Here is an 11,776-nt window from a genome sequence, read left to right on the forward strand (position 1 = left end):
ATTGAATGAAAATATAAAAATTAAAAATATTCATAGATAGAATAATAAAATATTTTATAAAATATATATATATATATATATATATATATATATATTCAAATCACTGTTCCAAGAGAAAAAATGTTTGTCTTCAATTTTTAATTTCATGTTATTTCAAATCTTAATTGACATGTTTAGAAGAAAAAACCATCAAACCAACAAAAATAGCCATTCATAAAAGTTGTATCTTTTTCTATTCTTATAGATCAGTACAAGAAGACCTAAATAATTCCAAATTGGAATAGCTAGATTTCAAGCCACATTAGCAATAATTGTGTTATAATTATGAATTGATGGGTGAATTAGGTCTATATAGAAACCTTGTAAATTCCAACTATTGATAAATAATGCTAACAAGAAGGTGTCTCTATCTTGTTCATGTATTCTTAAAACAATTTTCAACCACTCTCAAAACTAGTTTATTGAAATAAAATTCCATGCAATCAGATAGAAATATATTTGTGTGTATTAAAAAGAATTGAAATTGCTCTTAAGAATTGTGTAAGCATTTTTTTCTCAATATACATTATTAGAAGATTATTTACACCGTCCAAATTTAACTAAAATAAATGAATTTAAAATAGAATAAAAAATAAAATCCCACGTACAACCTCTTCATAAATGTTATCCCTGAATAAATGTTAATATTCTCCAGTTCCCCAGTACTCTCATGTAACTATGGACGAATGATGGGGAGCGACGAACGACCGTCGACAGGGCCGTAGTTTTAGTAACGATAAAGAAACGAAAAGGGAACGAAAATGGAACGATACTAGAACGAAAAGGGGGGGAGGAGGAGGCATGGGGGGACTGGTTCTTTGGAAGCTTGCACTGGAAACAGTCAATAACTGATGAGTCTGAAATCGTGAGAGCAGACAGTTTCATGCGGACGAATTCCTGCATGTGTGCATCGGTGAAGATGCAGCAATCACTCACTCCCTGGCCTCATTGAACGATTCTCTGCGTCCCCGCATTTTTCACTTTGTTGTGCATTGGATTGATCGATTAGGGGGGGGGGGGGGTTGCTCTGGTGTCTCGTCACCGTCAGAGTTGAATTTGAATTATTGCTGCACCACAGTAGCACTCTGTTTTGTAGGATGCTTTAGAATGAGATGAGTGGAATATTCAACCTATTTTCCGAACTGGTGATTTGGAATAATTGCATCTCCTGGGCTGAGCATTTGATTCAGCGGTATTTGGAGATCGTGAAGTAATCCGTAGCAATCAAGAGGTGTCAGTGGAAGGGACGATCCAATTTTGGTTGCCTTGATTTGTTGCATGTAAGGGGATTCATATGGTTCTGAGATAATAGTGATAGCGTAGACGAGGTGATCACAAGCGGTACTTGTCACCTAGCGTGCTGTTCGTCTGTATGTGCTAGAGTCACTAATTTGTTGTTGTGTAACCTCGAGGAACAAGAATTGAACGTTGGTCTATCGATCATGATTAGCCAGAGTAACTCTTGGACAGGGGATTTCTTGTCCATTTTAGATTCTCTTCTTATTAGATAGTCGATTGTGTTCGGAATTCGAGCTGCTTGTACTTCTTCTAAGCATGATTTTTGAAAGTTGTACACGATTTTGAGTTGAGTTGAGTTGGCTGCTGGTCTGTAAATTTAATGCAAAGCCACTTGTGAGGACCAGGTCAAAGTGGAGCCCATGCACGCTTCTATTTTGCAACGTTCATACCTGCAGCACAAATCTTAGCCTATGACGTCTGAGGTGAGCTTATTTTCGAATGCGCAACAGATAGCTCTAGATATTGAGAATCATATGGATTCAAACCGTTCTCCAACTTGCACCCGCTCTTGAATGTCCATATTTTGTTCGAAGGATTTGAGAATTAGCGATTCAAGAATTTTTCACAGTCTGATTGACTGATACTGGGGACGGATTCCAGTTCTTGTGAGGCTAAAAATCTGGTATCAGATTTCGTGCTTGCTAAGTGCGTTGGTGAGTGCTTACATCAGATCATTTTTGACTATCTTCAAATGTAATTTCTAATCTTGCTCAAGGATCGAATCACGTGCTTTCGGACTTTTCTTATGTTTCATTGCTTGAACTTCTTTCTCTAATCTGAGTTCTTGAAGTCCGTTCACATCGTCTGTGGATGGGGGAGGAATGCAGAACAGATTGGATTGTACTGCTGAGAAAAGAATGAAACACATTGGATGAAGTGGGTGCCAGCGCCAGTAAGTTAAAAAGGCCAGACCAAGATATCGTTTAAAATGGAGGAATTTTCAGCCGATGACGAATTACGGGGTTTTGTGCAAAGTTTGATTGGTTCCTCGGAGCACGTCGTCATGGCATTGTATGTCGAAATGAGCATGAGTTCCTGGGGCACTGAAGGTCGCGCACAAAGCAAACGACGAATTATTGCGGTCGCTGGTACTTCTCTCTCCACGGTTACTGTTTCAAATTGAAGACTTCAACCATATCTACTGCAAAAAAGCTATACTTCGCTGGAGGTTACTGTCACAGTATACCAGTGCATAATGTAATGAAGAATTTTTATGATTTCAGAAATTAATTTTTAATGCAGTTTGAGCAAATATTAAATCACTAAGTCTTGTTATGTCACAATAGCTTTCTGACTTCAGCTGATAATTCGGAGACTTTCGACGATTAAGTAAAAGATATTTACATGTGGCACTTTTTGAGCATTTGAGAATCTCCTGGGTTAGTATGGACTCCAGGAATTAATCGACTTGAGAGTTTCGGTTATGCGAAACCAAGGTTTAGGAGCCCATAAATCAAATAGTCTCATTGAACGCTTTATTGAGCGTTTATGTTGACTGGCATGCAGTAAAGCCTTCAACACTGACTAAGAAAATGCGAGTAAGACTTCTGGTTTTTGTGGGCTCTTCATCAGCTCTCGAGGTATGACACCCTCAATCGCATTTTTAAGGCCAATATATAGACAGTCTAATATTTTAATAATTTCTGATCGCTAGCTCAGTCATTTGATTCTCTTTAAGTTGCTGAGTAGTGTCATGATGTATGTCACCCATGGTGTGTATAATCCATCCAGTCTCGTATATAGAGTCTCCGTGACACTGAATTTGGATGCGCATGCAGATTGAGAAAGTTCACGAGCTGAGACGCCTGAGCAGAATTGAGGGAGTCCTTCAGGATAAGAGCGGACGCACTTTCATACTTGTGCTACTGCAATATCCCTTGATTACCTTTTCGCTGCATTTTCTAAGTTTTTCATCTTCAATGCATTCTTCAAACCTCCAATTCAAATGTTTTCCCCAACTATTCATCATTAACATGTTACAGGTCATAACAAATTATAATGGAAAGTTTTAACATGTTCTGCAGAATTTCGACGTACCACAGGATCGGCCTTGGCGCTCCTCTGAATGGACAACGCAAACCTTAGAAGATCGGTAATCAAGTACTTAAATCTCGCAGGATTAGCTATCCAAGAAAGTAGCAGACTAATAATTTTCTCGCCTTGGAGGTTCAGTTTGACACGTATTTACATTTACGAGGAATGTTTTTTCATTTGTACATAGCTGACAACAAAAGTTTCTTTGAATTGGCGCCTCGCAGTAACCGCTTGCTCACTGCAATTTCTAAGCTTTGTAAGAAATGCCATGGCCGGGCCCCAAAACTTGTCGGAATTGATGTCGTGGAAATGCAATTGTGGGCAAAGGTAGTCGTGTGCAAAGTTCATGTGTCTGGATTTTCTCCCCTAGCATTGCATGATTATTTATCAACTGCGACTCAGCGAGCGTTAAGGCATCTAAGTCTCCTGTTTTGAGCATTCATGCCTTGGTTGACACGGAGTGCTGTACGTTGCATGAAGGATCATGTCATTGAGAGCCTAGAGTGCTTATAACTATTACTACTTTGAATTTCCTTGTATGCAGAAAAATGCCAAGATATTGCTAGCAGGTGCACCAGATGTTATGCTAGAAAGTTTTGCCATTCACGAGGAAGAGATTGTTAATGATGGAGGAGATGTAGAAATAGGGGAAATTTACAGTGACGCCTATGAAGAACTTGTCTCCAAAGACGAAGAAGAGGATATGGATGCTCTTCTTGGCATGTCTGTTCTTGACACCCCCTAAAGCACAGGATCTGTAGATACACATAAAATTTCGCAATAGTTAGTCTCACTTTTAAAAAAAAATCAAAATCCCTGGATATTGGGTAACTTTGAGATTGAACTAGAGTTTCGTTTAGTAAGGTGGTTATTCCCTGATGTTGGTGTCGGATGCAGGTATGTACTGGGCATTGACGAAGCGGATGCTTTCTCGGAGCGTCTGACAAAGGAGGTCATTGCATTAGACACAGCCAATGTCCATGCGATTCTGGAGAACGCACCCATTGTTGATGAGGTCGAGCTATCTTCCATAAGCTTTTGTCTTTCAATTTTTTTTAATTTGCAACACAGAACTAGTGTCAAGAAATGTGAAAACATGTCACCTAGTGTCCATGGCTAAGAGTTAACACGTTCATAACCCACAAAAGTAGGGCACTGAGTGACGTGATGTATCAATACTATGTTTGAAGGTAACCGAATTGTTGGACATGACTCTGGGAAGCGTTGAGGACTTGGAAGAGTGGATTAGTACTATCAATGTCAAAATACGCTATATGCGTGAAGATATTGCTGCGGTATGGCCTAAAATTATATCTCCTTCAAAATGCTTATGCAAATGGGGTTCTGAGAAAGTGATAATGGTTATGATAACGATGAGGGGGAGCTACGTAGGTCGTGACAGATGTGTACGACGTGATAGCACCGTGCAGATGTGCAACTTTAATCCAAATCACAGTCTGGTCCTTCTAATATGCGGACATCTGTGGTTTGTCACAACGTCACCAGATTGAGTCCGCGAACAACTGTCTGGAAACACAAGTTCGTAACAATTCATTGCTTCTCAAGGAGTTACATCTCGTATCAGACCGATTTCGAGTACCTCCTGAGGTCAGTCTACCGGTGTGTCACAAATTAATTCTATTTAAAAGTTGTGTCTTGTCGACGTGTTACACCAAATAAACAAGTCATCGGGCAGAAACGAGCGGCGTCCAGGAAGTATCAGACAATTTGTTGTTTTGCACTGGGTAGACTTAGTGTGCTAATAGTACTTCTGAAGGTCTTCATCCCTGTTATGTTGATACTTCTGTCATTTGCTTGGGTTAACAGTACGCAGAAACGCTTAAGGAAGGCACATTTGAGGAAGTAAAAGTGGCCCAGAATGTAGAAGCTTGTAAATGGTTGGCGACTGCTCTGCGTGATCTTCAACCCCCCTATTTGGAACCCAGCTATGCTTCAATGAGAGCTGTATGTGCCATGAGATTTCCCGAAATTTTCCAGAGGTTCTCCATGTAACATTCATATATTAGGTCCAAAGCAGTACATAATCGTGCGCAAACTTTGTAAAACAATTCTCAAACCCTCTGGTTCACTTTAAACTTTCCAGATTAGGGAGAAGCGCGATGAGCTTGAAAAGCTGAAGCGTGTGTTCTTGAAACGTGCGACCAGTTTCCTTTGTGATTATTTTTCCAGTGTTATTGAGTCTACGATCAGCGACAAAGACACATTCTCAACGGTATGCCTCCTACTACTTGTCTTTCTGAAATTTCACGGGAACTGTTTATAAACAGAACACTTATGTTGCCAGTGTAAAGGCTACTTTGATGGTAAATATCATCCACTCAAAGACGATGATGAACCTCTGAAGAATGTAGTTATACCACCCAGTGTAGTGGCATCCTCGATTATGACATTTATGATTGGATGTTTACAGAAGGGAAAGCTGAGAAAGCCGGTTCGTGATGACTTGCGGTTTAAATGCCGAACGTACGCACGAATGATTAAGCATATGAAGGTTTTGAACTACTAATCTCAATCACAAAAAGTTTCAAGTAGTGGCGTATTCTACAAGTATTAAGTTACATACGGTATTGGGCTAAATGAAAGCGTTTTGCGTTTCACAATGCTTCTCAACATCTTAGAACTAGTATCAATCATCAGATCTGAATGTTGACAGGCTTTGGACAAGAATTCTCTGCAACCTCTACGAAAGTCGTTTTGTCTCTCACTCAACGTACTGATTCGAAGAGAGGTAATTTTAACAGTGGCGCTGTGTGTTAAAAAATTTCACAATATTTCTACAACCGTAAGGTTTTCCAGTTCGCGGAGTGGATTCTTCATCTTTTGTCGAGCGTAAAACTGGGCTCCAATACACATTAGTGTTGCTTAAAATACCCTCATTAAGTTATCTTCTAACTTAATTGTTTGGGGTTTAATCCCTGTTCACTTAAACTGTTGTTGTTGCTGTTTTTTTTTTTTTTTTTTTTTTTTGCTATGTGGGAAAGTCTAAAAATATCATGAGTTGATATTGAGTCATTTGTTGCAGGTACGTGAGTTTGCCAACGAACTTCGAAGCAGCACTGTCGCGAAACAAACCAATTCAGTGTGGCTGGACAGACTTGAGAGTAGCAAGACTCAGTCATCCCCTGTTGGCGAATCCACAGTATCTGAAGCCTATTCTAGAATGCTACGCACCTTCATTCCATTCTTGGTTGACGAGGTAATCTGGTTCATTTCGATCCTATCTTATGATGTATTCCTGTCAATAATTATACTTTTAAAGTTGAGGTGATGAGTGTTTGCACATATTACTGAAGTTTGATGCCCCTGAGATTGAAAATTCTTGGTTGTACGCCTTCTTTGCAGAGCTCGTTCTTTGCTTCTTTTATGTGCTTTGAGGTCCAGCTTCTCACCCCTCAAGTCGATCCAGACGATGTCAGCGATGACTCCGAGACAGAGGCCAGAGTTGTAAATGTGGACGATACTGTTCCAAACACCCGTGAGTGAGTTCTACCTTAGGTGCACTCTGTGCATAGGGGCTTCCATATCTTGAACCCTGATTACAGCGAACTCTAATTAGAAGATGATGCGAATTAAACCTACTGCCCGATCTGAAAACCAGCTGTATCAACCAATATTTGACATGGTGACATTTGTTATTTTCGTAATGATACGAAAAGAACATCACTGTTTTCCAGTTTCTAATGCAGATTTCCTGGAGAATAGCTCAGTTTTATTTAACCCCAACATTTACGCTTGTCAGCATCCACAATTTCTTTTGGCATGTGGATGTTGATTTTAGATGATCTGAGTAACATTATACTTTTAAATTTGAGATAATGAGCTACATCTTCTAGGAGCTGCTTAAAACAGTTGTTAAACAATTGTGTATCATCGGTTCTAGAGATCTCTCACAAAAGATTCTTGTTGGTGCAGAAAATCAACAGGCTCTTGAATCGAAGACTCTAAAAGAAGCTCTTCGAGAGCTGCTAGATGGAATACAGGTACCACCCAAGCTCAAACCGGCTTCTGTTTTAGGAATTTATTAATGACAAGAATTAAAAACTGAAAGCGACTTGCCTGAAGCAATTCTCGAATTGCTCTTAAATGCTGCGTTATTAGAGGAGCTTTGTCGAATCTGTAGTAAAAGGCTTCTTCGCGTGATTTCTGCTCCGATTCACGCATTTGTCATCGTTGAAAATGGTGAGATTTTGATTTTTAACGCGTCAGAGAATAATCTCGGTCCATATAAGAAAGAAACAAATCTAACTTCATTGACTGGACTGTAGGAGGATTTCTATGCTGTCATTAAATGGGCACACAGACAGGATCCTTGGAGCTGTATATCAATGCAAGGAGCTACGGAAAAATACCTGTCTAGCCACAAAGCTGATGCTGCTTGGTTTGTCCACGGCTTGCTCGACGATCTTCAAGTTCGCATTTCAAACAATTTCAATCAGGTTTGCATCAAACTTTTTGTCTCTTCACCTTATATCATTTTTCAAATTGTGAGACCTCAGAGTTGACACTGATGGTTACACTTTTGAGCAGCCGTGCATGCAGTAACATTTGGTCAATTTGGTTAGAGTCCTGTAACTGCCCTTTAGATTTTCATCTTACCATCATCGTCCAAAACATTCTTCTCTTTGGTTTCATCTTGTTGAATTGTCAATAAACGCGATCGTATTTATAAACTGAACACAAGTCATGTGATCCAGCACTGAAAGTAGATCTGAAATTATTATAAGTGAAAGTTGACAATTAACTGCGCAGGTTGTTGCTGAAACTAGCAAGCAGTTTGAAAGAACTGAGAGAAACCAGGCAGGAGTTCTTTATTCCATTATCAAGTAAGGCGTCAACTCTCTGAGTCAAGTGTCCATTACACGAGTTTTCTGAAATCTCTTCTCAAGATCTTTGTTTAAATAATTACATGAATTGGGCTACATTCAGGTAACAATATTTGATCATGGCGAAGATATGCTCAGGCAGTACATAGGCTTCGTGACTTTGTGTGAGCTTGACCCATGACTTCCATATCTGAGAATAAACAAAGAAGAAGAAAAGGAAATGACGCAAGAGTTCAAACTAAAGGGTAGTGGTGCAGGTTCGCGAAGTTGACTACATTAATAGAATTTCAGATCGTAGGGCGGAATTCAAGAGGAGGTATTGATGCTGCCTATGAAATATTGGTAAGCTTCGAATTCTCTCAACTATTGTGTACTGTATAATTAATTTTTTTGCAAATTACAAACGGAAATATGCATTATAAATCACGAAGTTCTGCTAGAGATCATGCGTCCTTGTCAAGTAACCACTCCGAATCGTAATCTTTACTTACGTTCTATGCAGGATGCGATTGTCCCATTTCAACTGAAACCTTAAATCACAACCTTCTAAAGATCTCAAAACCTTTAAAAAATACATGGCTAACAGTAGCACCGTAGATTTCTAGATAATTTGGCGACAAAAAAGAGACCGACAATAATCTTCTGATTCTCATCTGGGTTTGTAAATCAGGCTGGTACTATATTTTCAACCATCGAAAATATTGGTGAAAACGATCCAAAAAATTTTGAAATTTTCGCGATTGACAACTATGCTGCTTTTCAAGACAGGTAGTCTTTCCTACCATCATTTAATGTTCTTCATTGATGACTACAGCATGCTCTGCTCTCGCCTTATTATAGGTTTTAAGATGAAAAGCGTAACTGGAAGTCCACAAAAGAAAAGCTTAACTCACTACTTCGAAAACTTGGCCATGATCGTAAAGGATGTACGAACTTGCGGCCGTTACGCCTGTTTTGGAGAAATTTTACATTCAAGCTACAGATTCTTATGCGCAAGCATGCCAACAATATGTCCAGACAATGATCAACTATGTGCGTATATATATCTCACTTTAAGTTCGATGCGTTGACTTAGTTATTACTACCACCGATGAAATTTTTGGAATGAAAGAATAAGATTCAATGTTATCCAGCATCTATTTTGATCCAGACCTAGGTGATACTGAAGGAAGAATGGCTTAGTGTACCTAACAGCCACGCTGTACTTGTGGTATCCGCCTGTTTTCTTGAATGTGCAGCAATTTGAGAGATTCACCTCATTTGTGGAAAAGGTAGAAGTTCTACTGCTATCGACGGAGCCGGGAAAGGTCTGATGTCACATTTCTTAACTATCTCAATGCACAACGTCGTTCATGCCTTTTCAGGGGACGACACTTCCAAATGATAATATTAAGCCATTTATCGAATATAATGAAAGCTTTTTTTATCTTGAATTGGTTATACATATTTCGAATTTTGAACGAGCCCTGTATGAATTAGGATAAACTTCCTCCAAGGAGTTTAAATTAGCATAGTGTTTCTTAAATTCTTGTCTTGTTCTTGTTAATTATTCGTCAGGCGCTGAGAAAGATTTCGGTGATATGTGCCTGTTTACGGGTTCTCTCTTCAATCATTGGATAATCGTCAGAAATTTTTGGTATTAATACTTTAAACATGCTCAGGTTTCATCAATGCCTGGATTCACCAAATCGGATTTGCGAAAAAAATTGAAATCCAGTTTGTCAGGAGTAAGTTCTTTGAGCTGAAGCATGAGGAGCTCTGGGTGGATCCATCCTTTTTGAGAGAAGCTGCTCTTTTCTCATATGTGAACCGCTGCTATGCATTGATGTTGAGTCTTGAGCATCTGCAATTTCTGCAAGACAGTTTAGAAATCATCACTGCATTCTAATAGCACATGATTGAGTTCCACAAAGTTTCAATCTATTTGACGTGAGATATACACAGTTTCAGGTGAGAAGTGCCAATGCTGTGATATTGTAATCCTGTAGGTGGAAAAATCTCTAACCTTCACTTACAAGCGGATGCAGAAATCAATCCAACGTCAGGATATTCTAACAACACTCTGGAATCAATATTTCAAGGTATGGCACTGCATCCTACAAATTTCTATAAAATGTTTAAGTTTAACATCCTCATTGGTTGGATATTAATCTTTGAATGTTCATGGTTGTGCACGAGCTCCAAGGTGTAACGGATAACCACAGTATTCTCTATTGTTCTAAGAATATTCTTACCAGAAGTACCCCTACAAAGCACAGGGTTCTATCTGGTTTTTTTTTACTGCTGAATTGCATTCAGCCATTCCACTAGCACAGCTCATAGCCGTTTCTTTCCATTGAATTTGCATCCATTACCAGGGAATGTTACTTTGTATTGCAATTAGAAGCATGCTGATGGTAAAATATGTGCTCACTTGATCATAAAATCGACTGCAGCCTATGTTCTTCGAAAAGTACAAGGCACTGGAGGAGATCCTGTCGAAGTGCTACAAAGAGGAATCTTTGAAACCCTCATCTGCAGATATGAAAATCATTCTGGACAGAATGTTAATTGCATAAGAAGGTTTGTCGAGGATCAACTCTGTTCGGGTATGGGTGTTAGACTTCATAGCAGTGATCGACACAGAGAGTCCTGGAAAATGCAAACCCAGAAGTTATTGCCAACTTACATCACTTGTCAGATTTATGTTTGCTAAAGACAACCTGCTTACAGTGGGTCGATAACAAGATGTTAGGTGTCAAACTACGAGCCCAATTCATGGTCTCCGTTTCCTTCCTTGATCAATCCTGCCTCGATTGTATGGAAGAATAGGGACTAAACACAGAAGAGCAACAATAATACTACCTGCACTCGACATGTTTTCTTCAGCTTTTCAACCCTGGGTACTCCAACGCCTTCACCAAGAGCAAGAGCGTCACCAATAAGGACTCGGTACCCACACAGGAACTGATATTCCTTCCCAGAATTTCGATTCTTTCCCGAAGCAAGGTTCGTGAACCAGAGCTGTGAGAAGAAGTCTGATGTTATCAACGATAGCAAGGTATCTTTGGAGTAGAAACATATCGAAGCATCAGGCACCTCTTCTCGAAGCATTCACTGCATTGTGGAACTCGGTCTCATGATCGTCATGAATCGTGGTGCTTGAGTCCAAGCCATCAAGCTATCCTTGTATGTATTGGTATGCAAACAATGTGCCTGTGTTCTACAACAAATAATGTTATTATATACTATTGTGGTTATTATAATTAGTGTTTGACATATTTGTTAGAATATATTGAATTGCATTCACTTGAACGCAATTAATAAATAATTCAAAATTCATCTCTTATACACATGAAAACGTTCACTGTAATAAGACATAAAGATCTTTACTTGACATGGAAGAGAAAGGAGTCCTTTAATTGTCTAAGATTATTGTAGTTATTTAAGTTAGATAGTATGTAGATCATAATAACATATACATACTTACTTAAAGCTATAAAACACAAAATATTGAATTGATTTTGATTTTGATTATATTTACATATTTAAAATATTTATAAAACTTTGATGTAAATTTA

At 38.9% G+C, this 11,776-nt stretch overlaps 1 protein-coding gene across 9 annotated transcripts; it reads left to right on the forward strand.

Moving 5' to 3' along the window:
- Positions 1-1,015: 1,015 nt before the first annotated feature.
- LOC112274011 (exocyst complex component SEC3A) lies at positions 1,016-11,544 on the forward strand. Of its 9 annotated transcripts, none has more exons than XM_024503799.3 (28): positions 1,016-1,319; positions 1,683-1,760; positions 1,939-1,991; positions 2,171-2,426; positions 2,735-2,918; positions 3,117-3,197; positions 3,363-3,430; positions 3,597-3,699; positions 3,917-4,095; positions 4,270-4,387; positions 4,563-4,667; positions 4,879-4,980; positions 5,200-5,337; positions 5,477-5,605; positions 5,804-5,884; positions 6,047-6,121; positions 6,416-6,589; positions 6,736-6,868; positions 7,306-7,373; positions 7,659-7,829; positions 8,143-8,216; positions 8,474-8,558; positions 8,887-8,984; positions 9,140-9,248; positions 9,455-9,523; positions 9,878-9,943; positions 10,205-10,297; positions 10,652-11,544. In XM_024503799.3, exons 5-28 carry the CDS (start codon positions 2,871-2,873, stop codon positions 10,772-10,774), a joined length of 2,490 nt encoding a protein of 829 aa, XP_024359567.1. In that variant the 5' UTR covers positions 1,016-1,319; positions 1,683-1,760; positions 1,939-1,991; positions 2,171-2,426; positions 2,735-2,870; the 3' UTR covers positions 10,775-11,544. The 9 variants fall into 9 exon arrangements, with proteins under 9 accessions (XP_024359567.1, XP_024359089.1, XP_090106316.1 ...); XM_024503321.3 differs by having other exon boundaries at positions 1,181-1,319; positions 1,872-1,991; positions 2,166-2,426; positions 2,845-2,918; XM_090250190.1 differs by having other exon boundaries at positions 1,181-1,319; positions 2,166-2,426.
- The last annotated feature ends 232 nt before the right edge of the window (positions 11,545-11,776 follow it).

The sequence above is a fragment of the Physcomitrium patens genome, chromosome 1, assembly GCF_059467195.1.
Source record: "Physcomitrium patens ecotype Gransden chromosome 1, ASM5946719v1, whole genome shotgun sequence".
Classification (NCBI taxonomy): domain Eukaryota; kingdom Viridiplantae; phylum Streptophyta; class Bryopsida; order Funariales; family Funariaceae; genus Physcomitrium; species Physcomitrium patens.